The 27,954-nt window shown below is 39.3% G+C and overlaps 2 protein-coding genes across 7 annotated transcripts in view; one reads left to right on the plus strand and one right to left on the minus strand.

Moving 5' to 3' along the window:
• Positions 1-906: 906 nt before the first annotated feature.
• SNRPD1 (small nuclear ribonucleoprotein D1 polypeptide) lies at positions 907-13,740 on the minus strand. 3 transcript variants are annotated; one of them, XM_040479248.1, is made up of 4 exons: positions 13,598-13,740; positions 6,430-6,506; positions 4,005-4,073; positions 907-1,087 (listed from the first exon to the last, which is right to left on the minus strand). In XM_040479248.1, exons 1-4 carry the CDS (start codon positions 13,609-13,611, stop codon positions 1,011-1,013), a joined length of 237 nt encoding a protein of 78 aa, XP_040335182.1. In that variant the 5' UTR covers positions 13,612-13,740; the 3' UTR covers positions 907-1,010. The 3 variants fall into 3 exon arrangements, with proteins under 3 accessions (XP_040335182.1, XP_040335180.1, XP_040335181.1); XM_040479246.1 differs by having other exon boundaries at positions 4,005-4,196; positions 13,598-13,734; XM_040479247.1 differs by lacking the exon at positions 13,598-13,740 and adding an exon at positions 13,291-13,414 and having other exon boundaries at positions 4,005-4,196.
• Positions 13,741-19,825: 6,085 nt separating this feature from the next.
• Positions 19,826-27,954, plus strand: part of ESCO1 (establishment of sister chromatid cohesion N-acetyltransferase 1) — a 76,446-nt gene continuing 68,317 nt past the window's right edge. For 3 of the 4 annotated variants that reach the window (XR_005791707.1, XM_040479249.1, XM_040479251.1), the window contains exon 1: positions 19,826-19,936. The gene's annotated coding sequence lies outside the window, so the exon portion shown is untranslated. Of the gene's footprint in view, positions 19,937-20,144; positions 20,164-27,954 lie in introns of those variants that run through there. The other variant, XM_040479250.1, reaches the window with a different exon arrangement.

The following is a 27,954-nucleotide window of genomic DNA, read 5'->3' on the forward strand; positions in this document are numbered from 1 at the left end:
GCACCACAGATCAAACATGGAAAATCACTGAGACACACACAAAACACACAAATGCACTTCTGTCTCCCTCAATGTGAATAACCCTCTAATGGGACCTATACCTTCTTTTTAGAAAATCTGTGCAGAAAATTTCCTTCACATTTAGAAAATAAAACAAAACCCCATGTGCATGATTAAATGTAAATACAGATTTAGCCCCCCCCCCCCCCCCAATTCTCAGGTGTTTTCCTTAGCATGTGAACAAATGGTAGGAAGCTCTACAAGGAACTGCATATAGTGTGACATGTTTTTCTCTAAGCTTAACCAATTGCAACAATTGGAAAAAATTCAATTTTGTTATCAAATAAAGTAGGTCTCTTTCTTTTTGTTCTTTAAGGACTTGTAAAAGTACTTGATAAAGGAGCCACCAACAGGTACATTTCACATTAACAGGTTTTGACACTGCTCACAACTGATAATCTAGTAAATGTTATCTACAGTTTCAACTCAAGAGAATGTAAAACTATATTCTATTGAGATTAAAACAAAACAAAAACCCATTAACGAAGACAACTAAGTCTAAGACTCCTGAATTGGAAGTCTCCATAAAGTAAAACTCAGGAAAGGGGAATCAATTTCAGACTGAATCCAGAGAACGTTAATTTCTGAAGTACCAAAATGAACTTATTATTTCACTTGTTGGCAGTTTCTACAGAATGGAGTCAAAGTAAAACAATAAAATGCATATTCAGTGCATGTGAAATAGGTACATATTCTACATACATTCATACAAAAACTTTAGTTCAAAAATTAAAAGTCTGATCTAAGAATGAAATCAGTCTGTGATTGCCTAGTAGAAATGCTTAGCTTCTACTATGTAAATATCATGAATCTATATGAACTATTAAAATTTGACAGTCAATAGACAACTGTGTCCTACATTTATGTTTATTAAAAACTGACATAAACAAAGCCTGTACAAAAAATATTCCAAATCACGTATCACTTTGAAATAGTAATCTTGAGAGACATTATCGCCTAGGACCCCCTCTTCCTCTACCCCGACCACGTCCTCTTCCTCTTCCTCGGCCTCGGCCTCTTCCTGCAACTAAGAAAAAAGAAAAACAAAGCAAGGTTAATTCTCTTCTGCAATGATGTTACCTGGGCCACCACAAACAACATCTAGAGGAAAGAAAACTTTAACCCAGCTTCTCTCAAATATGACCTCACAGCCATCCTTCCAATACATTATCATGCAGAACCCAAAGCTGCTGGCCTGCAAAGATAATTTTTATTTCATTTGATCTATGAGAAATTCACCAGGTTTATAAATATTTTTCTTTTTATTATGTCTCAACTTCACAAAATAAAATCCAAATGATCTGAACCTTACACAAGATGGAAGAGATATCCTATCAGTGGAAAAGAGCATGAACACCATGTGCCAGACTTTTCTGTTATTGTATAGAACCCAAGTTCAAAATTCAAAGCCAAGAAAGTCTGAAATACATTATATCAAACAACCTTATGACTCCAGAATCTTAAGTCATTTGATCCAATCATAACCAAGTACTTTAATCCTTACAGCAATATTCCTGTAGGCTGGTCATCCTAACCCCACTTGAATATTATAGTGACAAAAAACTCATTTCTCAAATGAACTTTTTCAATCTTCAGAGAGCGATGAATACTAAAAAAAATCCTGACATGAAGTTCTAGTCAGTCACACTCTAAACTTCTCCCCCTTGTTGCCAACCTTATCATTCAAAGAAGCAGAGTTAAGTCTAGGACTCCTGTTAAAACAAGGCAGATTAAGCACATTTATCTCCAATTCCTTCTGAAATGACAGGAAAGCAGTAAAAACAATAAATACCCATAAAGAGAAAAATGGAGGGAGGGAATACAGTGGTTGAAACATTTCAGAAAGTAGACTAAGAACCGTAAATGTTTAGGTAAAGGAAGAATAACTCCTAGAAAACCTAGGACCTTAGAAGCCAAGGGTGAGATGAGGCAGGTGGCTGAAAACAAAATGGTTGACAATCATGTGGAGCAAGAAGACTGGCGAGTCTTCTCTTCCACACCTTGCAAAGCTAACGATTATTTCCCTGACAGGTACATAGGAGAGAAAAGGTAAAGTAAACCTAAAGACATTGAAGCAGAAATCTTCAGATTTGAAAATATATGCAAAGTGGATAACAGCAAGAGGCACAGAACTGATGGGAAGGGAATGGGTATTAATTTAGCATTTTTCAAGCTATAGGCTGCAACCTAAAATTTTTCTGAACTAAAAGAGGACAGGAAACATACAGGTTTTTGCATGTATTAGAATTCAGGAATTCTGAGATTTTTGTTTCAGTTATATAAATGAATGATACAAAGTGTATTTCCTAGTGTGGGAGGAAGGCAAAAAAAGTCTCAAAATCAAGACCCTGTATTAAGTGAGGGTCTACAAAACACCCAGCCCCTTTCTCCTGCTTTGCTCTTATAATGCTGGCTACCAGGCATGTATCTCCCACCGTAGATGACTGGAATCTTTTCATGAAAAAAAAACAAGCTCCAGAAACCACTCTAGATGATGAAATTTTGGGTCTCCTCAGTGAAGAGGTCAATTAACTCTTGAGCCACTCTATAGTGAGACCCGCCAATTCAGAAGTCCAGCCTCCCTTCCCAGAACTTGTCTTTTCAGGGTTCTTGTTAAATAATAGATGGCCAGGGACACCTGGGTGACTCAGTCTGTTAAGCATCTGACTTCCGCTCATGATCTCATGGTTCGTGTGTTCAAGCCCCTCACTGGGCTCTGCACTGACAGTGCGGAGCCTGCCTGGGATTCTCTTTGACGACCTCTCAAAAATAAATAGGTGGTTACCAAAGGAATAAGGGATGGGAGAATGGGTGAAATAGCTGATGGGATTAAGGAATGCACTCATCATGATGACCACAAGGCAACATATGGAATTGCTGAATCACTGTACTGCACACCTGAAACTAATATAATATTGTTATGTTAATTCACTGGAATTAAAAAAATAAATAAAAAAAATAAAAAGAGAAACCCAAGAATACAATGCCGAGTACAAAATAAAACTTAAAAAAAGAGGGGCACCTGGGTGGCTCAGTCGGTTGAGCGACCGACTTCAGCTCAGGTCATGATCTCACGGTCTGTGACTTTGAGCCCTGCATTGGGCTCTGTGCCCACAGCTCAAAGCCTGGAGCCTGCTTCAGATTCTGTGCCTCCCTCTCTCTCTGCCCCTCCCCGACTCATGCTCTGTCTCTCTCTCTCTCTCTCTCTCTCTCTCTCTGTCAAAAATAGAAAAAACAGAAAAATAAGAGAAAAGACTTAGACAATCACTCAAAAGACCCAATTATTAAGAATTCCAGGAAGAAAGAGGGGCTCCTGGGTGACTCAGTTAGTTAAGCGTCTGATTTTGGCTCAGGTCATGATCTCGTGGATGGTGGGTTCAAGCCCTACATCGGGCTCTGTGCTGATAGCTCAGAGCCTGGAGCCTACTTCAGATTCTGTGTCTCCCTCTCTCTCTGCCCCTCCACTGCTCACTCTCTCTCTCTCTCAAAAATAAATAAACATTAAAAAAAGTAAAAAAAAAATCCAGGAAGAAAGAACAGTAAGTAAAGAGAAGACATTTATCAGAGCTACACATACCATTTCTTAGCTTGAAAGGCAAGAATACCCATATTGAAGGGGTCCACCAAACAGCCAAAACAACAAAATGGAGGAAACAATACAGAGAGCAAGCAAAGACCCTATGCCAAGTCATTAAGAAAGTTCAGAACAACAGGAATAGAGAGTTAAATCTCCAATCTTCCAAAGTGTGTAAAGGGTCGGGGACTAGGATATGCAAAGGGACAAGAAGAATAGCATCAGTCTTTGGTATCAACACCAGAAACCATAATAAATACTATATGCATGCACAGCAAGTACAGGGAATCAAAACAAAATTAAAAAATCTGTGGTGTTTGCAAATGTTAAATACACATTCACAAAAAGATTTATAATCTTTCAAACTTACCAGCTTCCCTTTTCTTAGATTTCACCTTCGGTTCAACATCCACAAGTAGTGTATCCAGAGGTAAGCTGTCTGGCAGAATAAAATATCGAATGTTATTTCCTCGAATACTCAGTGTTTCCAGTTGTACTGGTTCTCTATTCTTCAAAGTCATTTTCACTGCTTTAAGATGTGTATTCATGCTGACATCTACACCTAGAGGGGGAAAAAGAGGGCAGTTATTAGCACGATAAAGAAGGCAACCAGTTTACCTATCAGGCCACAGTAAATACCAGAGAGTGCTATCTGTTCTGCTACAGTGCATATTTCTAAGATATAATTTAATACAATTAGTAAATGGGTGAATGTCAGTATAAACCAGAAATCCTTTCTTCAAAGATTATCCTCAGGACATTAATGTTTTGCACGGTTAGATATGCTTACAGATGTGAATGCAACAAGCTCTGGAGGAATGCGAGTGGTATCCAGGACTCATTCTCACTGTGCCCAGGTATTCTTATCTCAGGGTGAGCAATGTTTATTGCATGTTCTCTGTCTCCATAACTTCCTTATACCCCATTCCACATTAGATTCATCCTTCTCTTAAATATAAAGTTCTATTTGTACTGCAGTATTTTTTGTTACTATGAATTTAACACGTCTTTTTTTTTTTAAAGGAACGTTACTGTTTTTGTTAGTATTTTAATTACCAAGTTGCCCAGGTTTTAAATGGTCTGCTTCAAACTATTTTTCCTATGTTTCCAGTTTGAGGTTTTACAAAATAAAAACAATTTTCTAGAATGAATATATGGCAGTATAGTAGAAATGCCCAATTACTGGAGCCTTTACCAATATAGCTGAACAAATGGGATAACTAAAGATCTAGTTAATTTTTATTAAATTGAGTTTATTTTTTTGAGACAGATAGCAAGCAAGGGAGGGGTAGAGACAAAGAGGGAGACAGAGAATCCTAAGCAGGCTCCACGCTGTCAGTGAAGAGCTTGATGCAGGGCTCGAACCCACAAACTGTGAGATCTTGACCTGGGCTGAAATCAAGAGTCGGATGTCTAACTGACTCAGCCACCCAGGTACCCCAAGATCTAGTTAATTTCTGACCCTAGGCAGTTAGGTCAGAAACATGAATTCTTTCAACTTTCCCAACATCCATCTCAAATTTATTAGTTTTACTACTAATCTTTTCCTCCTTCTTTTGAAAAAGAAGAGATCCTCTTCTTTCCAAAATTAATATACTTTTGAGATAGTCTATCTCCTTGGGGATCTTGATCCATCAAGGGAGAGGAAAAAATGAGATGTATGAGCGCTTTCTACGTGTTAGGAACTGCGTGTTAAAACGTTTTAACTTAATCCTCAATATCCTTATTATGAGGACTAAAACACATATTCATATAGGATGCAAGAAACTTGTAACCTGTAACTTGTGTTACTGAGGGGAATAGAACAGATTTTCGTAAATTTTGCTCATCCTATGAGCTGAAAATCTTCCCCCACCCAGGATATCGCTTATTAAGTACCTACTATATATGTTAGGCAAACCTTATATTATGTTTTTTTGTGTCAAGCATCACTAGATTTTGAGTTCCTAAAAAGTGGGAAGAACACTCTCCTTCCTCCACCACATCTAATACAGAGTTCAGGAGAGAGCAAACTAAATCCTTACTTATGGAGTTTCAAAAGAATAGCAATTACTCTTCCTCAGATATGGTCACGGACCATATGGTATTGAAACTTTATACTGTACCAATTTCCTTTCAAAGCAATTCGTGTTGCAAATGTGAGTATATTCAAATATTATCACCATATTAACACCAATTAACACCATATATTTCTCTTGGTGTACTCAGATGCTGGATCTACACATTAAAAATTTATAGGGGCTCCTGGGTGGCTTGCTCAGTTGAGCATCTGACTCTTGGTTCTGGCTCAGGTCACGAACCCAGGGTCATGGGATCGAGCCCCATGTTGGACTCCAGGCTGAGTGTGGAGCTTAAGATTCTCTCTCTCTCTCTGCTCCTCTCCCCTGCTTGTGTGCTCTAAAAAATAATAATAAATTATTTATAAACTTACAGTTTAAATATTTCAGAGACTGGGATCACATGCTAAGATAGCATTTTCATTCATTTGGCTCAGAAATTGTTTTGAAGTTTTGCAATCTTGGGGAGACCACCTACCATGAGTGAATATCCACCACGAGTGAAGAATCACAGTAGCCTTAAATATAAAACTACGCATACAATATTATTAAAGCAAAGAGTTAGACACATAAGAAAAAAACTAAAAGTAAATACTCCCAAATACTCTATTTCCCATATATATTTTCACCCAAGGTAATCAAACATGAAAAACCCATCCTCTATCTTCAAGGACTTACTGGTCTAAAAGGTGGAAGAGGTAGAAAAAAGTGTTATAAAACGCCATCCTGTATCCATACCTGTGATTGTTCCATGGACCTGTGTTCCATTCTTTAATTCAATGGTTACAGTTTCATGACTCAATTTCATCAAAAATCTGTAAAAACGTGGAAATAAAACAACAAATGTTCACCTTTAACACCTTAAAATCTTTTGAGTGAAAGAGTGAAATTTCTAGATGTTCAAAATCTGCTGTAGATGCTACCTGCACCAATTCCTATTAATAATCTGGATGACAACTTCAGTTTTCCTTGAATTATACCTTTAATATTTATGAAGGAACGTAATACCAGAAACTGTTATTTGGACATTTCTGATTGTCTAAACCATTATACAGCTTTATCTCCAAGCCATGCATACAGGTCATAAAATCATTATAATTCACAAAAACTGAAAACAAGAAATTATATGAAGGTAGTGAAAAAGGTACGAACTTCCAGTTATAAGGTAAACTAAGTATTAGGAATGTGAGGTACAACATGACTATAGTTAACGCTGCTACATGGTACATTTGAAAGCTGCTAAGAGAGTAGATCCTAAAGTTCTCATCACAAGGAAAAAACCTTTTTTCCCCTCTTTTTTGGTGTCCATAACAGATGATGTATGTTAACTAAACTTACTGTGGTAATCATTTGGCAATATATGTAAGCCAAATCATTATGCTATATACCTTAAAACATATAGAATTATCCGTCAACTATCTCACTAAAATGGAAGAAAAAACAAATTATGATAGTAAAAAAAAATTACATGCTTCCTGTATGTATAAACACTAAAAGTCTCCCTTCGTAACCCCCCCCCCATGTATATGGGGAGATTCTTTAGACCATTTTACATGCATTCATAAGCATACAGATGAAATGTTTTTATGCAAACTGAGCCATAACTTTATTGACTTCTATACCTTGTAGTTCTCATTTAGCAGTTTAAAGACATTTAGAAATCACAATTCCATTTATGCAAATCCTTAGCAACACTAACTGTAACCGATCTTCTAAATTTTTGTCATTTCTACAGGGAAAAAAAGACAATGTGTTTTTCCTTATTATTTGTGAGATTAAACATCTTTTCATGAAGATGGGGAATTTGCATTTCTTCTATGAATTACCTATTCACATTATTCACACATGTTCAATTAGGTCAAAAGTTTTTTATCTTCTACCAGTTTGCCACAGCCATTCGTGTTTTGTTTGTGGTTTTCATTTTTATATTGTTAAATTTCTGAATCTTCCTCAGGTATTAATCTGTGTAAGAGTATATTCCCTCCCCAAGACTGTAAAAAGTCTTATTTCTTCTACTTTTCTATTTTGAGTTTTCATCTACCTGGAATTAATCTCTTTTCCATGCAGCATGAGGTAGAAATCTACCTTTATTCTTGGCTCAAGTCATGATCTTGCGTTTCATGAGACTGAGCCCCATGTCAGGCTCTGTGCTCACAGGATGGAGCCTGCTTGGGACTGACTCTCTCTCTCTGCCCCTCCCCTGCTCACACTCTCTCTCTAAATAAACATTAAAAATAAATAAAATGTTCCCATTTATGTGGGTATGTCTCCACACAACTTACACTTTCATATCGTCTTCATCATTAATTTTCTAATGCGGACATTCTCCTACGTAATCATAATACCACAATCACATGCAGGATGATGAACAATAATCCTTCACTATGATCCAATAATGTCCACATTCAAAATTTCTAATCTATAATATAGACTTTGTACACCCTATCATAGTATCACACTGAATGGTACATGTAGGATCACCTATTTTTCTCCCCCATTAGACTACTGCTTAGGGTAGGGATCAAGACCTTTACACCTAATCCTGGGTGGTCATGGGCACTAAATCAACAGTTCGCTGAAATGTTTCAATGACTAAAAAAGAAGACAATCTTAAAATACCACTTTTTTAGTGGCACTGCCAGCCATGGAAAAGGGGGGAATACTTGGACTGCGACATATTAAGTCTCAAATTTTAAAAAGTTAATCTGACTTGTATAAAGATCCATTATGTTGAATACTTCTCATATTTGCTGTCAAGGAAAAAAAGTCTCTCTCAATAAATTGTTAATGCTTTATTTCACTGGGTAAGAATTCTTTAATTTACCTCTACAATAATCACTTATAACTATATTAGCCTAGAATTTCATCTAATAGTTTCTTTCCATGATCAAACCTTGGTTTTCAAAAAATCTTTTATTTTGGGGCACCTGGCTGGCTCAGTAGGCAGAACAAGGAACTCTTGATCTCCGGGTCATGAGTTTGAGCCTCATGTTGGACACAGAGTTTACATAATTAAAAAAAAAATCATTAATTGTCCCACTCAGTAATATTTAACTTTTAGAGAAGTCCAAATCATTTTCGAAAGTAGTATTAAAGTAAAAATAAAACCTTTTAGTAATCAAACAATCTACCATATGGAAGTAAAAGGAAAACCAAAGTAAGCAAAATGGCTTCTGAAGGAACCAAAATACATTTTAACAAGTCCAAGGATGTTTTTTAAATAATATTTATCATTATATGTTATCTGGTAGTCCCTGTGCATGGCAATGAGGATTAAAAATGAGTAGGACTAGGCCTCCAAGGAGCTCAAACTCTAATAGAAAGGACAGACACATAAAAGATATTTTATTTTATTTTTTTTAAACATTTTTTTTAACGTTTTATTTATTTTTGAGACAGGGAGAGACAGAGGATGAATGGGGGAGGGTCAGAGAGAGGCAGACACAGAATCTGAAACAGGCTCCAGGCTCTGAGCTGTCAGCACAGAGCCCAATGCGGGGCTCGAACCCACAAGCCGTGAGATCATGACCTGAGCCGAAGTCAGACGCTTAACTGACTGAGCCACCCAGGCACCCCCATAAAAGATAATTTATTTTAAAGGTAACTAAATTTAAAATGTAATGGATGTAGGCACAGGCTTTTACCAGGAACATAATGTAGCATTATGGAGTCAGAACTTAGTGGACTTCTAGTAAGAAGTCTGAAAAGTTGGAAACACGCAGCAAAAAGAAACCAGAGCAAAGATTTGGGAATAAGAAATAGCACAATGCACAGAGAAATTACAGCTACACTACCAATGGAATGTTAAGTCCCAGAAAATGAGTAGGTAAGAGGTAGGTAATTTCCTTTCATGCGGAGCCCAAGCTGTTAAAGAGCTACTTGAGAATTTTCATCAATGGAGTACCACCAGGGTCATATTCACACTGGAAGACAATTTAGGTGGCTAGAGCAGTACATAGGTTAAAATTACAGTTATCAAGACACAGGAAAAACAAATAGATCAATGAAACAGAATAGAGTCCAGGAATGGACCCACATTTATATAGTTAATTTGGGGGGACCTGGTTGGCTCAGTCGGTTAAGCATCCAACTCTTGATTTTGGCTGAGGTCATGATCCCAGGGTTGCAGGGATCACCACAGGTTCAGTGTGGAGCCTGCTTAACATTCTCTCTCTCTCTCTCTCTCTCTCTCTCTCTCTCTCTCTCCCCCGCTGTCCCTCTCCCCCACTTGCTCTCTTTATATTTATATACTAAACATATACTATATATGTATACAAATATAAATAAATATATATGTATATATAAAATAATTTTCTACAAAGGTGCCAATGGGACTGTCAAAGCACTCCAATGGGCAAAGGAAAACTTTCCAACAAATGATACAATCTATGGTAACAGGGATTTACATTCCCTAAGAATACAGAATAATTGGAAATCTATACTGAAGAAAACAAACCTGGACCCTTAATTCATTCCACTTACCAAAATTAATTCATGACAGATCACAGGCCTAAACATAAAAGTAAAATCATAAAACTTTAAGAGGAAAACATAGGAGAATAACTTTATGGTTTGAGGGTAGGCAAAAAAATTTCTTGACAGTACACAGATAATCACCATAAAAGGAAAAGCTGGTAAATTAAAACTTCCTCAAAATAAACTACTACTCACAAAAGACATTAAGGAAATGAACAAGCAAGTCAAACTGGGAATAGTTATACCTGACAAAGAACTAGTATGCAGGTTGTATAAAGAAAATTCCTACAACTCAATAATAAAACAACACAATTAAAATGAAACACTTCACAAAGATACATGAATAGTCAATAAGCAGGTGAAAAAGTGTTCAACATCATTAGGCATTAGGAAAATGCAAGGGGAGCCTGGGTGGCTCAGTCAGTTAAGCTTAGGCTCAGGTCATCATCTCATGGTTTGTGAGTTTGAGCCCCACATGGGGCCCTGCAACGGACAGTGCTTGGGATTCTCTCTCTCTACCCCTCCCCCACCCCCAGGCCCCCCCCACACTCTCGCTCTCTCTTTCTCAAAATAAATTTAAAAGGCTTTTTTAAAAAAAGAAAAGAAAATGCAAATTAAAACCATAGTAAGACACTACTACACAAGCAATGAAATGGCTAAAATTAAACTGACTACAAATATTGTTAAGGGTGTGGAGCAATTGGAATTCTAATATACTGTTGGTGGGTGTGTAAAATGGTATACAACCGCTTGGGAAAATGATCTGGCATCTTCCTATAGAACTAAAGTATACACGATGCTATGATCCAGCAACTCCACTCCTAAATATCCACCGACCCAAATGAAAAAAGACTTGCACAAGAATGTTCAAAGCAATTTTAAAGAAAATACACATGTAAGTTTTAAATTTCTAAGATTAAGCAAACACCTAACGTGGGGGCTCACGTTTACAACCTCAAGATCAACTGAGCCAGCCGGGCGCCCCCAAAACATGTAACTTTTAAACATACAATGAACTTATCTACTAATAAAATTAAACAAATTACTGATACAAGCCACAATGTGGATGAATCTCAAAAATATGCTGCGTAAGACATTTTACACAAGAATACATACTGCATAATTCCAAATACGTATATGAAATTCTACTGAAACCAAAACTAAGCAATGGTAGAAGAAACTGATTGCCGGGGGGTTATGAGAACACAAGACTGACTGGGAAGGGCTTGAGGGAAATGAAGTTTTGGTAATGTTCCATATCTCCACAGGGGTTTGGGTTACAGAGGTGTGCAAATTTTTTTAAATTGGCAAATATATACTGTATTTCATAGCATGAGACAGTTACCTCAAGAGGTAAAATAAAAAATCTTGGGTGGAAAAAAAAGCCTTTATGGCTTAGTGGTGTGACTGGAATGGTAGTGAAGGTATTGTGGCAGGAAAAATAGTTATCCCAGCCCAGGAACCAAACAGACTTGAATTATTTTCTGATGAATCCTTCACTATCTGAATTATTTTTACTTACTAAAACTTAAATATCCAATTGATACAGTATCCTTTGGTATCCAAATCCACTATCAAAATTTTAAAAACCAAAGAAAATTGGGTAACAAGAGCTACTTTTAGGAGGTAGGTAAAATTGTGAAAACCTGTCAACTTATCAGTTTATTAAGAGGGAAAGAGGGGCGCCTGGGTGGCGCAGTCGGTTAAGCATCCGACTTCAGCCAGGTCACGATCTCGCGGTCCGTGAGTTCGAGCCCCACATCGGGCTCTGGGCTGATGGCTCAGAGCCTGGAGCCTGTTTCCGATTCTGTGTCTCCCTCTCTCTCTGCCCCTCCCCCGTTCATGCTCTGTCTCTCTCTGTCCCAAAAATAAATAAACGTTGAAAAAAAAATTAAAAAAAAAAAAAAGAGGGAAAGATATCAAAAGACAACACCCAGATTTTTGGTTAAGGTGACAGTAAGGTGCCACCAACCCCTGTACAGAAATAAGTCAACTGAAAATGCAAACCAGTTAAACAACTACTCATTTTCTTGGCACAAAATACACTCTCCAGTAAGAAGACATTTTACTTCTACAGTCTAATACACAGAATAAGATTCAGTACAGCTTTTAAATTTTTCAGGAAAACTGTCACAACCCACAATAACTTTAAATGAGATAAACGGATTCCAAAGAGCATTACACAAAAATTAACTATAAATAGATTCAGACTGACAGTTATCGACAAATTGTGAAAATATACTTTAAATTCTGGGGTGTTTTTCTCCAAAGCTAAATTCAAACAAAAATAGACTCAAAGTTAACCTTAAATGCCTTCTCTCTATAAACTCCACTCGAAATACATATTCAGGTTTTATATGTTATTTCAACCATACTAGAAATTATCTACTTGTCTGTCTTCACAAAACATAAAGCTCCAAAAAGCAAGCATTCTGCCTTTAAAACATTAAAAAAAAAAAAAATCCATTACCAGTGCAGTGTAACAGGTGCCCAATAACTGATCGCAATTGACAAACCTTGATTCAGACAAGGGACTGACTAGCTGTTACACTTGTAACTGCTAACTTAATCAGAAACGTTCTCTATGTTCCAGGCCCTCTGCCTCAGGGAAAAACACCAAAACCAAATCTCTTTCCAAGCAGTTTATAATGAATTCCTCAAATCAGTAAACCAATAGGCTCAACTAACCGATCAAGTTTAAACACAAATAAAACAGAATGCGATTACCTGCATAAATCAGCCACAAATATGGAAAATGATTCTGGCTGAAGTTGGGAGATTTTTTTCCCCTGAATTAAAGAACTATCTTGAAAGGAAATCTTAGTTGAGTAACCTTAAATCAAAAAAGTTACCAAAAATAAACTAGAAAAAAGTAATGAAATCAGAAGTCCAACACTGATTTAAGACATTTCGGAAATGAGTTTCATTATTTCCAGATAGTCCTGAAGCTTCCAGGTACTTTTTTTAAAGTTCATTAATTTAACCCAACGCATAAAATTTTTGTGTCTCCCACGTTCTCAGAGAGCGAACACTTAGTTATATTTGCGGTTCCTGCAGGCAGAGAGGGACCAGAAAAGTAACCTAGACTAAGAGCAGAAATTCCAATGAAAATCTTCAACTAACCGAAAATAAGAGCTTGTAAGCCTGGCGCTGCACCTTTAAGACCTCTTAGACACCAGATGGGACGAAACCGCCAGGCCTTTACGGCCACCTCTCGAAAGATACACGGGATCCGCACGCAATTCAGTCTGATGCCCAGGCCCAGCGCCCACGGCGGCGCGGTCAAGATGGGGCGGGAGCAGCGGGCGCGGGAGGCCGTTACCAGGCCGCGCGCGCACGCGGCTTTCGCGCCTTCCGTAATTAGGCAGCCCGGCCTGCCGCTCCCGGCTCAAATGGTCACAGCCCCGACCCGGCTGGGTCACCTCCTCACCTTACGAGCTTCATCCTAGCGGTGCCGGCACTCTTTCGGTCGGATAGCGCACAAAACGCGACCACCCAAGTCCAAAAAGCCTAGGAGTATGAATGGCCGGAAACGCCTACTCCCTGGGTACCGACGTAAAGAGCGCGAGAAACGATGTGAACGCAAAGCGGAAACGCCGGGCCGCGCTGGACCGAATTCCCTTCCGGCCGCGCGGAACGCCACTGCGGCCTCTGGCGGCTGGGGGTGTGTCTTGCGACTGCCGAGGGCGTTTATACCTGGTACAGGAGGAAATTTCCAGTAAGAGGTGGATTTGAGGATATCAAATCTAGTTAGTGCGCCTTTTGCCACGGCCGGAAGCCGTGTACTATGCAACACTAAATACACTCGTGAACAAAGGAAATTTCTGAGAAAGCTCAAGAATTAGCTAATTCTTCTTCAACACCAGGAACCTCTGCCCTACTTAATGTACCTGAAGGAAATCATACAGATTAACTGATTGTTTTTACTTTAAATTCTGATCACAAAGATACCCTACACTGTGGAGAGATTTTCTAATAAGCTCATAAACTGTTTCATTCCTTCTGTCTTCTTTCCCTCTGATACCTTTTATAGGCTCTCAAATCACTTTTTGCTAATATTTCCTACTGTGAGAAAACCAGAAGCCATCCTTCAGCTCTTCTTCCAGTTAGAAGGACAGAAGTATTGTTGCTCCTTTCCAAGGCAAATTCCTCTCCATTGTAGTCTGGATCCCATGTCTCACTTTCTCAAGAATTTCACTCCTTCAGTTATCTCCAAACTTAAATTATCAATTTCTCTCTCTATGGGATTTTTTTTATAAGCATACAAATTTATCTTAAAACAAAATTCTCCTCTGATGCAGCTCCAACTACTGTCAGATTTCTTTCACATAAAAACTTCTTGAATGAACTGTCTACACTTGTTTTATCACCTCTATTTCACTCTTCAAACTCACTGAAATTGCTTTTCTAAAAGTCATCAAAAACCTCCAAAACAAACCTCTATCTTCATCTTACTCAATATTTCAGCTGTACTTAACACGAATACTACCCCTTTGAAACACGCTGCTCTCCAGATTTTCAGGATGCTAAGCTCACCTGGTTTTACTTCTATGCCACTAGTTACACTTTCTAGGTCTCAGCTGCCTCTTTCTCTACTGAGCCATTGCATGCTGGAGTGTATCAGGGCTTACCCTCCGTGTACTCTTCATATGGATACTTTGTCCTTTAGCCTAGGTGATCTCTAAAACCATGGCTATAATTTATATCTCCAGCCTGATCTTCATCCCTGATTATCAGAACTCTTGGATGTTGTAAGGCAATGGTCATCAAACTTTTAGGTGCATAGGACACACCTGAGGAAACTTTAGAATGAAAATTCTGGAGGCACCTGGGTGGCTCAGTAGGTAAAATGTGCGACTTTGGCTCAGGTCATGATTTCACGGTTCATGAATTCAAGCCCTGCATCAGGCTCTCTGCTGTCAGTACAGAGCCTGCTTTGGATTCTCTGTCCCCTTCTCTCTCTGCTCCTCCCCACTCACATTCTCTCTGTCTCCTCTCTCAAAAATAAATATTAAAAACAGAGAAAATTCTAATTCAATTGGTTTGGGGGCTGAAATTCCATATTTCTAAAAGCCTTCAGTTCAGTTCAGCCTTCAGTTGATGAAGATGCCCCTAGTTTATGGACCATCATATGAGTAGCAAGACTGTTATTGTTCATTTGTGTGTTGCCTGCTCAATATCTATCCCTCTGTCTTCCCACCAGTTCCTAATAATCTCCTGATGATCTACGTATTCCCAAGGAAGCTGACTCTACCCTTATGTCAGTCATCACATTATATTACTTGTCCACAGTGGCCTTGGAATGCAGGCTGATCCAGTCAGACCTTTGCAGGGAATACTCTATCCTTTTGGATGTGAATAGACAGGCAGTAGAACCAAGTGAAGAATCAGTCTTAGGAGAGAGTTAAAAAAAAAAATCAAAACTCATGACCCATATTAAAAAGCCCATGGATTTAAAAAAAAATGCCTAAATGTGGCTATTTAAATTAAAAGTAAATAAAATTACAAAGTCAGTTCCTCAGTTGCAATACTCACATTTCACTCAAGAGGCATTTGTGGCTATGGCTACACTTTGGGACAGTGCAGATCTAGGGCATTTCCATCAGCACAGAAAGTTTGTTAGATACTGCTGCCCTGTTTATTACCATATTTATTTCCTTCTTTGCATTTAATTGTTATTTACCTATTTATTAACTAACTTGAAAATATACTATCTGAAGGCAGGAATTTGTATCTGTTCTGTTAATTTCTGCATACCCAGCATCTTGAATAGTGACTTTCACAGAACATACCCTCAATAAATATTTGTGAAATAATTGTCTTCTCCATTAGAATGTATGCTGCATGAGGAAGGAGACCCTGCGTGTATTGCTCATTACAGTATACCTAAGTATTGAGCACAGGGTACTCCTCCCTGTTATCCTCAAGTTCCTTCCTACTTTGGCTCTGCCTACCTTTTAATCTCTTTTCCCCTCAATAGTTTTGGAATGTTTGAGTTCTTGAAACTCATCAAGCTCACTCTCCTCTCCAGACTTTTGTAATTTAGTTCTTTAATTTGGCTAATACTCATTCCTTCTCAAGTATGTGGGGCTAGCATTATTACTTGTATGTGTAAGTAGTGAGTTTCCCAGAAAATGGCACATTGAAATGCCATTATCAATTAATTTATACCGAATCAACTAGACTTTTTCTTTGTTTTTGTTTTCTAGATTGAAGTTGCTTAGAATTTTGACTCTCTCCTAGTAACTCTCTCAAAATGTCAAGAGTCTTGAAATAAAGTCAACAAGAGTGGACTAATAAAGAAAAAGGCTTTATTTGCTGCTAGCAGAAGGATCAGTCTGAAAGTGAGACTACTCTGTCTTCTGTTAGTTAGCAGAAGTTTTACAGGTTATAGGCATTTAGATTGGCCACAAGAAAGGGAACAAGGAAGTGAAAATATGATGTGTGGAACAATGCAACTGCTTCATTATTAGTTTAAAAACATTTTTTTAATGTTTATTTACCTTTGAGAGAGAGAGAGAGTGTGAGCACAAGCAGGTGAGAGGGAGAGAGACTGGGAGACACAGAATCCGTAGCAGGTTCCAGGCTCTGACCTGTCAGCACAGAGCCCGACACAGGGCTTGAACCCATGAACCATGAGATCATGACCTGAGCCAAAGTTGGACGCTCAACCAACTGAGCCACCCAGGTGCCCCCATTATTGGTTTTTAGAAGTAGCTATACTCATGCAGAAAAGTATATTCTGCAATTTGGAATTAGAAAAGAAAATTTAAACAATTCTAGATTACATTCACAATTTTGAGTTTCTCAAGAGAATTTACAGGAGGGGCTTGTAGTTCTTGGTGTAAGGATTATGCAAAAGACCTTCACAATTTACAGAACCATAATGTTGAGCATCAAGATGCATTATCTAGGCCACAGCATGTGTTTTCAGCATGTGTACATGGCAAAATGTGAATTAATAAGAGTTCTCCCCCAGAACTTTCTCAGGAGCTCTCAGGAATGGAGGCCTGTCTTTTTACTGAGATCAGTTTGCTGTGAGTTTCTGTAATTTTTGAAAGCTCAGTCAAGCAAGATAATTTATTCAGTTCATTATGATTTCTTTTAGTAGATAACCAAATTAAATAAACCAAATTCCAAAGTTCATAGACAGACTGCTCTCAATGAAAACCATTGATAGAAAGCAAGACAAATTTTGTCAAAAATGACATTACAGAATAATTAAGAATTTAACTACAAATTGAGACCTCTGGCATTAATGAATCAGAAGTGAGATATCTTTTAAAATGGTAAAGAGGGGTGCCTGGGTGGTTTAGTTGGTTAAGTGCTGGACTTCAGCTCAGGTCATGATTTCATGGTTTGTGGGTTCAAGCCTTGCAATGGGCTCTGCGCTGACAGAACAGGGCCTGCCTGGGATTCTCTCTCTCTCTCTCTCTCTCTCTCTCTCTCTCTCTCTCTCTGCCCCTCCCCCACTCTCTCTCTCTCAAAATAAATAACTTTAAAAAATGATAATAGTGCTCAAGAAAGTTTATTTTTCCCATAAAACCATTTTTTAAACATTTTTATTGGTATATAATGGACATGAAATCATATAACCTGGGGCATCTGGGTGGGTCAGTCTATCAAGCATCTGACTTTGGCTCGGGTCATGATCTTGCAGTCTGTAGGTTCAAGCCCCGCGTTGGGCTCTGTGCTGACAGCTCAGAGCCTGGAGCCTGCTTCAGATTCTGTGTCTCCCTCTCTCTCTGCCTCTCCCCTGCTCATGCTCTCTCATTTTCTCAAAAATAAACGAACCAGAAAAAAGGTATACAGTGAGTTGATTAGATATGTTTATAGATTGCAATTATAGTTACCATCTTAGCTGACTCCTCTATCATGTCTCATAATTATTTGGTTTCTGTAGTGAGAATTAAGATCTAGTCTCTTAGCAACTTTGATGTGTATAATATGGTGTTATAAAAGAAACTATTTTAGGGGCGCCTGGGTGGCGCAGTCGGTTAAGCGTCTGACTTCAGCCAGGTCACGATCTCGCGGTCCGTGAGTTCGAGCCCCGCGTCGGGCTCTGGGCTGATGGCTCAGAGCCTGGAGCCTGTTTCCGATTCTGTGTCTCCCTCTCTCTCTGCCCCTCGCCCGTTCATGCTCTGTCTCTCTCTGTCCCAAAAATAAATAAGCGTTGAAAAAAAAAAAGAAACTATTTTATACTTTCATGGCATGTTTAAGAAGCTGACTATATTTGGTTTTAGAAGAGAAAATCTAGAAAATGGCAGACATGAATTATACATCAAATATGATTTACTTATATACTGAAATAGATACATATGAGTTCACATGGCGTGACATTTGTAAGGATTCCTATATTTCTGATGATGACCAGTTCAACAAATAGAGTGGAATAGATTCCTCAGAAGCAGAGGCCTGTTTTGTGGGAAAGGAAACTTGTAAATATGGCAGAATTTGAGTTACTGAAAATAAAGTGGTTTAGATGTCTCACAATCTAAAGGTGAAGGCAGATATAGGTGAGATAAACCACTTCAATCAGGTTGGCAGTTTACTCCTGAGTCACCCCCCTATTAAAGCCATTTGGCATATGCCATTAATGTAACATTGTGTTCCCAAGTAACAAGGTATGGTGATGTGGACAATGGCCTCACCCATCAATACATCTGGTTGTGGTTTTTAAACCACAGACTCTTTCCAGACGAAACTGACAAGTAGCTCAATAAAGTTTTATGGAAAATGTATTGTCAGAAAATCAGTCTTGACACCAGGCTTTACAAACTTAGAGCATATTTGGTTTTATTAAGTTCCAAAAAAGCAGGTCGGGGAGAACCCACGTGTGATCATGTCTTCAGATTCTCAAAAGCATGAGTACCGATTTTACCCAACCTCACAGTTCTGCAAATAAAATCAGCACAGTTAAGTGTGTTCAAAAGGATTGTGGGAACCACGAATCCTAGTGATAGAAACCTAGGCTCTAGCTTCAGAGGCTTCGAAGAGCCACAGTTTTGTCTGAACACCCGCCATGACTAAATCTAGTGGAACGTTCTACAATTTCTAGTCGACTCTTGCGCGCCCGCACATAAGAAAGAAACTGTGCAAAGACAAGATGAAGCCCTGGATTTTTTGGAAGCGCTGGAGTGCAGTGTGGGGTAAGGAAAGAGAAGGGTCAACTGCCTTCCGTTTTTTTTTTCTTTACACTGCCCCATATCTAAGATTAAAGGTATCTGAAGGTCGCAGAGAGCAGTTCCCACAACCCACCGAGGGTTCGGCGGCGACGCATTACCAAGACAAACTACCACCGCTGGGGGCGTGAGTGGCTTTATTCCAAGAGACCTCCCCGGGAAGGGCCAGAAGCTGCCGCCTGGGGGCGCCGCCCCTTCCTGGCGAGGCGCCCACCCGCGGTGCGTGCACGCAAGGCCTCCCACCGCGCTTGCGCTGAGGGTGAACGCTGCCTTGCTTTTCCCCGACGCCCAGCGGTCCCGGCCGGGGTAAAAAACTGCGTGACACGCAGCGAGCGTGGCGGCCATCTTCCTCTTCTGGGTACGTCAGCTGAGCCTGTTACGGCTGAAGAGGAGCGTTGCGCAAGCGCGCCTCAGACGGTCACAGGTAACTCCCATCTGACGGGCGAGGCGTCGCCGTCGTCGCCGGAAGTTTGGCGTATCTGCGCCGCGGGAGAGGCGGCGGTCGCGGCAGAAGCGGCTGTCTCCTGATACCCGGATGTGAGGCGATTCGCTGGCTGGCATTGGACCCTCGGCCAGGAGTGAGGAAGGTACGCTAGCTTTCCGACTGTCCCCGCCGCCTACTGTCGTGCCGCCCGCGTCCTCACGTCCCTTTTGCCAGCCTCTCCGGAGAGGCTGGACGATCCTCCCCCCACCCCCACCCCCCTTGTCCCACATTCTGTGTCGTTTTGCATCGTACGCTTCTTGCTACTTCTCTGTTCCGGGCTCCTGGAGCCGCTGGGAGGGAGTGGGCGGCTCAGAGTCACTGTCGCCTGAGGTAGGCAATCAACCTGCGCGTCTCGGCTGCCCAGTCGACTCATCACCTGCTGCTGCTTGGTAGGCGGTCAGAGGTAATAAGGGGCTATGACCGAGGACCGGGTCAGGTCAGGGCTCCCAAGGCGGCCGCGAGGGCTTCCGGAGCCCCGAGGGCTTCCATTAAGACTACTGGGGCGGTGTCGCCGCTGGCCGGCAGGTAGCCCCCGGCCTCGTCCCCGCCCCTGGCGTCTTTCCCTCCCGGCGTTTTTCCCGAGCCAGCCTCACCAGCCATCGCGGATTTGCGGTTCCTGCAGCTTGCTCCCTTGCCTTCGCCACTGCCCGCTGACCCGACCTGAACCTTAAGGCCTCTGCAGGCTGTGATGTGGGGATCTTGGAGGGGAGCAGTGGCCTGGGTCCAAGGTCACAGAGTAATTTGGGTTGGACATGAGGGTCTGGTAGGGCTGTTCTGGAGTAGAAATGGGTGCGTTGAGGGCCATAGTGAAGTTTGTAGGGATAGATGCGAGCAGAAGGGAATTGGGTCCTCTATTTTTGTCACTGTTCATAAGATTATTTACAACGGGGGTTTGTTTTACTCAGGCAGAGTAGAATAGCAACGCCAAAAATGAGAGAACTCTCCCACTCCTACACTCCCAACCTCTTCCCATCCCCCACCTCTAAATGTTGAGTTCTGAAAACCCTGCTGCAGGTACTGTATTTTCCGGGAGAGGAGGGCACAGTGGGGGGAGAGGAAGGAATTAAATCGTTGTGATTTGAGAGGTACTGTGAACTTTGTTCTTTGTAGCCTTTAGAATTGAAATGGTATTCTTATACAGCAGGAAGTAATTGCAGCACCCAGTATTTAAATAGTATTATCACATGATATTTTAATAAATAGCCTTTGCAAAAACCAATAAAAGGGTACTACTTGGTGGAATAGTAAGATGTGGGTGGGTTTTGTTTTTTCCTCTTTAATTTTTAAAAAGCTGATAAAACACGGATTTCAATTTAAAACCTTCTTGTTGCAGTGGACTGTACTATATTCAACCTTTGTATTAGGTCCTTAGTTTCTACATAGGGCATCCACCACAATGGAACTGTTTTTAATTTGAAAAACTTAAAAATTCTTACTATGGAATTAGATATTAGAGTAGGATGAAAAGTGCTTGAAAAGCAGTTAATTTGGAAGCTGCAAATTCAGGCCTAGAAACGAGAAAACTCTAACAGACACTTCTCCCTTTCAGGCAGAATGAAGTGTATGCCCCCTTAGGTTAGATGTATGACTTCAGAAGTACCCTTCTTAGGACGAAGCTTCTGCCCACCTTACTCATTCCTGGCCAAGGAAAATTTTGCTGTCATTTCTCATTGAACAGTGTGAAAATTCTGTAGTGAACAATAATTTTTTTAACATCAGCCTCATACAAGGTTTTGTACTAGGCATTTAAATTGATAAATTATGCTTCCAGAAGAAAGGGAAAAGGGCCCTAATTAATGAATGCCTTTATCCCCCCCCCCCCCCCCCCCGCTGGATAGAGTTTTTTAGCTTGGTATTTATATTATAGAACAAATTGATTGTATTTTTTAAAAATATTTTTTAAACTATTCATTTTGAGAGGGGTGGGGGAATAGGCAGAGAGAGGTAGAGCCCCTTGCTGGGCTCAAAACACGGAACCATGAGATCACCAAACCAAGATGTACCGAAACCCAGTCCAACTGAGCCACCCAGTCACCCCACAAGTTGATTGTATTTATTGTAATAATGAAGGTAGCTGGCATTGCACAATTCAAAAGAACGGACTATTAAATAAGTAAATACGTTTTCATGACTTCTTTTGGCAAATTTATGTTACATACAGAGTTCTTATTGAAGGTGATCAGAATTCAGATGGTAGTTTGAAATCAACTCCAGTAAAATTGTTGTTATAAGTAATTGACTTAAGAACTATATTACCCCTTCTGCAGCCCCAATTTTTCTGTGCATCCTTTTCTCGGCACATTTGAAGTTCTTTGGCTCTATTTCTGTGTAAGTTGTGTATTACAACTGTATTATACTACTTTAGTTACTTTTGGTAAACGGATCATTCAGTTAACTTGGCCATCCTTTCTTTTTTTGAGGGGGCTGTATCTTATGCTTAATTGTGTTACAGTACATCTGAAGAAAGCAAGATTTATGTCCTCTGTTCTCTTCAGCTTACTTTAAACATTTATGGCTGCATATGGGGGATTCATAGAGATGAAGACTCAATATAAATAAAAGTGGGATATTAAGTATTACTTTAATGAAGTGGTTTTCAGAGTTTTTGGTTAGGATCCCTTTACACTCTTAAAAATTATGTAGGATTTCAAATAGCTTTTGTTTATATTGATAATTATTGTATTTTAAGTTAATATATTCATTAAAATAACTGATAAATTACAGGCTAATATAAATAACATTTTTTAATTTTGAAAAACAACCATTTTCCAAAACAATTAATTTTTTTCAACTTAAATTTTAGTTATAAAGCAAAAAACATTAGTGAAAGAATGGCAACTCTTTTACATTTTTGTAAATCTCCTCAATGTTTGGCCTAATAGAAGACAGCTAGATTCTCCTATCAGCTTTGCATTCAGTTATATGTTCTGGTTGAAGTATATGAAGAAAATTCAGTTTCACATCAATATGTTGGGAGGAGTGCTTTAGTAATCTTTTCAGATAATTGTGATATTCTTTGATTCTATAACAAAACTCAACAAATAGTAATATTTTTTTTTTAAACAAGTGGTAATTTCTTAAAGGTTAGCTGCAACGTAGAATCTGAAACCATTTCTATATACTTTTTGTACAACGTTGTGTTAAAATTCATTGGTCTGTTTTGCACTTTGAGTTGATCTTTTACTCAAGAATGATTTGGAGCTAACGAATCTCCTGAAAGGATCCCTGGAATCCCCATGGTCCCACCTTGAGAACTGCTTTAGTGTAAATAATTGAATAGTTTAGAATTAACGTAGTTGTTAAAGTTGAAAAGGATAATGATAATATGGAAATGAAATTGTCCAGCAGTTAAGTGAAACCAGGAGTAACTAAGGTAAATGTTTTCTTTTTTATAGGAAATATTATTGTATCAGTAATATTCTTATAGTTATTATTATAGCTGATATTTAACAAGTGCTTATGATGTGCCAATTATTCTAAGGACTTTATATTAGGAAATGTTGCTTTTGTATCATCTTTATTGATGGTTAAGAGAAAGGCAAATATAATTAACTTTTTTTTTCCTATAGATAGTATAGTTTTTCTGATAAATGTTATTCTTTTTTTTTTTTTTTAAATTTTTTTTCAACGTTTATTTATTTTTGGGACAGAGAGAGACAGAGCATGAACGGGGGAGGAGCAGAGAGAGAGGGAGACACAGAATCGGAAACAGGCTCCAGGCTGAGCCATCAGCCCAGAGCCTGATGCGGGGCTCGAACTCACGGACCGCGAGATCGTGACCTGGCTGAAGTCGGACGCTTAACCGACTGCGCCACCCAGGCGCCCCAAATGTTATTCTTTATAATGCAGATATAATTCCATTTTATTTTATGTTTTTTTGTAAGCTCTAGGTCCCAATTTGGGGCTTGAACTAATGACCTAGAGATCAAGAATCACATGCTTTACCAACTTAGCCAAGTGCTATCTATTTTATTTTTTTAATCTTTTATTATTGATTGATTGATTGATTGAAGTAAGCTTTAGGTCCCAATGTGGGACTTGTACTCATGACCCAGTGGCTTAATCATTAAGCATCTGACTTTGGTTCAGGTCATGATCTCATGGTGTGTGAGCTTGAGCCCCGCTTCGGATGAAAAAAAAACACAAACAAACCACAAACCAAACCACAAACAAAGAAACAAGCCCTGCTTCTCTCCTTCTCCCCCCCCCCCCCCCGCCACCCCCTTCCCTTGTGGAATTCTCTCTCACTCTCTGCCCCTGGCTCACTTGTGCTCTCTCTTCCCCCTCCTTCCCCCCAAAAGAGTCACATATATAGTTCCAGATATGTACTGCTTAAATAATTTTCCTCCAAGGTATTTGAGGTTAGGGAATATGCCTAGCTCTAGCATCTGTCACTGTATATATTTAAAATATAATAAAGTTTTAGGGGCGCCTGGGTGGCTCAGTCGGTTAGGCGTCCAACTTTGGCTGGGGTCATGGTCTTGCGGTTGGTAAGTTTGAACCCCACTTGGGGCTCTGTGCTGACAGCTCAGAGCCTGGAGCCTGCTTTGGATTCTGTGTCTCCCTTTCCCTGCCCCTCTCCCACTTGCACTCTGTCACTTAAAAATAAATAAACATCAAAAAAAATTTTTTTTAAATACATAAAGTTTTAGAATATTTTCACTCAGAAAATTCAGTTATTGAATAAAACAAATATTAGGAACTTTTAAGAAGATAATTTTGTTATTGTGAAAGTTTGAAGTTTATTTTGTTAAATCAGTTCAATTAATATTTGAAAGTTTGTTGTCACTAAGTGAAGTCACTAAGTGAGGCTTTTTTCAAAAACAAAAATAGATAATTTTCAAGACAAATTTAGGCTTACTTTAAATATTTGATGCATATTAAAATCCATATCATTTCATATTCACTTTTTGGTACAGCTTTATGGAGATGGTATATTTTTTAAAAATTTTTTTTTTCAACGTTTTTTAATTTATTTTTGGGACAGAGAGAGACAGAGCATGAACGGGGGAGGGGCAGAGAGAGAGGGAGACACAGAATCGGAAACAGGCTCCAGGCTCTGAGCCATCAGCCCAGAGCCTGACGTGGGGCTCGAACTCACGGACCGCGAGATCGTGACCTGGCTGAAGTCGGACGCTTAACCGACTGCGCCACCCAGGCGCCCCTGGAGATGGTATATTAACAGAGTTGTACAACCATTGCCACTGTCTAATTTTACAATATTTTTATCATCCCCCCAAAATGCCTGTACTAGTATGTCACTCCTCATTTCCTTCCTAGCCCCTTAGTACCACCAGTGTATCTGTTTTTATAGATTTGTCTGTTTTGGACATTTCATATAAATTGAATCATATAAACTACCTTCTTTTACTTAGCATAATGTTAAGGTTAATCCATGCAGCTTGTATCGGTACTTTATAGCTAAATACAGTCTATTACATGTTATCAGTACTTTATAACTAAATACCGTCTATTACATGTGTATACCACATTTTGTTTATCCATTCGTCAGTTGATGAACATTTAGATTGTGTCCACTTTTTGACTATTAAGAAAAATACTAAGAATGTGTACAAGTTATTGCATAAGTGTATTCAGATTCACTTTTGAGCTTTCCCAGTATATTTTACATCGATATAAACAGTATATAGTTTTTTACTTCACAGCTAATAAAGTGTGTTCATTTCTGATATGAAAGATTCAAAGATTGGATAAATATATAAGTAAAATGTGAAAGTATTCATTCTTTGTGTGCCTTTCATCTCCCAACTTTTACTGCTGTTGATGTTTTAATGTGTATTGTGTTTTGTCTGTTAGTACAGTGGTACATGACATTCATTTATCTCTTTCTTAGAAAATTATATGTAGCTATGCAGCTTTTATACCTGTTTTTTTTTTTTTTTTATGTTTATTTACCTTTGAGAGAGAGTGAGAGAGAGTGTGTACATAGCAGAAAGACCGAGAGGGAGAGAATCCCAGGCAGGCTCTGCACCAGGCTCAACCCCACAAACTGTGAGATCATGACCTGAGCTGAAATCAAGAGTTGGATGTTTAACTGACTGAGTCACCCAGGTGCACTCCCCCACCCCCCTTTTTTTAAAAGTAAGTTCTATGTCCAGTGTGGGGCTTGAACTCACAACTCCAAGATCAAGAGTCACATGCTGTACTGAGGAACCAGATAGGTGCCCCACCCCCAACTTTTTAAAAAGTAAACTCTGTCCCCAACATAGAGCTCAAACTTAAGATCCTGAGATCGAGTCACATGCTCTTCTGACTGAGGTAGCCAGGCACCCCCATGTCTAACTTTTTTAGAAGTTTAATTAATGTTGAGTTTTACTGAATCACTATTACCAGTCTATTGAGAAAATTACAGGAATTTTGCAATTTGTTTTTCTATCAAGATGACTAATTCTGAGAACAGTTTTTACAGTGGTATTTCTGCTTTTCTTCTTAAGATAGAGCTTACTTGATGATAGTGGGTGTCTTGTTGCTAAAATATTATTTATTGGGAAGTACTTCCTAATTAAAAAAAATTTTTTTTTAAGTTTTATTTATTTTTGAGAGGGTGCAAGAGAGAGAGAGAGAGACAGACAGACAGACAGAGGATCCAAAGCAGGCTCTGTGCTGACAGCAGAAAGCCTGATCTGGGGCTTGAACTGATGAACTGTGAGATCATGACCTGAGCTGAAGTCCAACGCTTAACTTAACCCACCGAGCCACCTGGGTGCCCTTGTTCTTCCTAAATTTTTGATTCCCAACCATATATGCCACTTAAAATGAGTTGAAGAGCATGTTTCCCACATATTTTGGAGCCATTTGTGTAATAGATTTAGGCTTTCAATGTTTGGAAAAATTTATTAGGGATAATATCTTGCATTATTGTGTGTGTTTTCTGTTGCATTCTCTGTTAATGGTCTTTTGTGGCTTCAGTTATGACACGTTATGTGTTTCTGGTTAGCAGTAATTGGCTTAAACTTTGTTATTTAATTTTTTTTAATGTTTATTTTTGAGAAAGAGAGACAGAGCTTGAGCAGTGGAGGGGCAGAGAAAGAGGAAGACACAGAATCTGAAGCAGGCTCCAAGGCCCGGAGCTGTCAGCAGTGAGCACAGAACCCGACGTGGGGCTCGAAACCCACAAACTGCAAGATCATGCATGACCTGAGCTGAAGTCGGACGCTTAACAGACTGAGCCACCCAGGGGCCTTTAAACTTTGTTACTTAAAATGTTTTTTTATCTCTATTTTTGGGGTGTGTTTAGAATGTAAGAAATACTTGGATTACCTTAGATAGTGGGTGAGTGAATTGACACACACAGAAATAAGAAAGAGAAGACTCCATTTATAGAGCTGGATTTTGTGGAAGAAAATAGGAATCACCAAACACTAGGCCTTGAATATAGTGCAGGACTCAGAAAGTTGCTGAGAATAGTGTAGCTCCAGTATTTGGCTTACCCAGCAGATATTGCTACTAGAGGAATTAAAATAAGGTAAGCCAGGGCCTTCTGGGTGGCTCAGTCATTTGAGCATCTGATTCTTGATTTCAGCTCAGGTCGATCTCATGGTCGTGGGATTGAGCCCTGCATTGGGCTCTGTGCTGAGCATGAAGCCCAATTCTCTCTCTCTCCTCCACTGCCTCACCCCGGCTTGTGCGTGTGTGCGGGCATGTGTGCACATGCTCTCTCTCTCTCTCTCTCTCAAATAAATAAACATTAAAATAAAGCCAGATGCTCACACGGGTGATTTTGTCTCCCAGAGGACCTTTGTGATTGCCTGAAGAATATTTGATTTTCAGAACTGAGAGTGGAATTGAGAGGTGTACTGAGTTGGATTTTACAGTAAATCTTTTGATGGAGTTAACTGCACTTTGACCTGGCTGGAAGTTTCCAGTGATGTTTGAAATACTAAGAGCAGATTAGGTAAAATAGTCCTAAGGCTGTGTAGAACAAAGCTGTTTTCATCTTATGAAGTTTTTTTTTTTTGTTTTTTGTTTTTTGTTTTTTTTTTTTGGTGAAGGAGTTACATTGATGTGATAATTATTTTATTTGGCTGGTTGATGCCCTATAATAATAGAATTCTTAAAATTCAGTCATCTCTGTATCCTTCAATCAGTTTTACTTGGTAC

This window comes from Herpailurus yagouaroundi, unplaced genomic scaffold (genome assembly GCF_014898765.1).
Source record: "Herpailurus yagouaroundi ecotype Mexico unplaced genomic scaffold, PumYag 142, whole genome shotgun sequence".
Taxonomy (NCBI): domain Eukaryota; kingdom Metazoa; phylum Chordata; class Mammalia; order Carnivora; family Felidae; genus Herpailurus; species Herpailurus yagouaroundi.

What these genes read in the sequence shown, in the direction of transcription:
- SNRPD1 (XM_040479246.1), bottom strand. An exon ending in GGTCCATGGAACAATCACAG is followed by an intron (nt 4,197 to 6,429) that starts GTATGGATACAG and finishes TTCCCCCTCTAG; the next exon opens with GTGTAGATGTCAGCATGAAT. An exon ending in ATCTAAGAAAAGGGAAGCTG is followed by an intron (nt 1,088 to 4,004) that starts GTAAGTTTGAAA and finishes CTTTTTTCTTAG; the next exon opens with TTGCAGGAAGAGGCCGAGGC.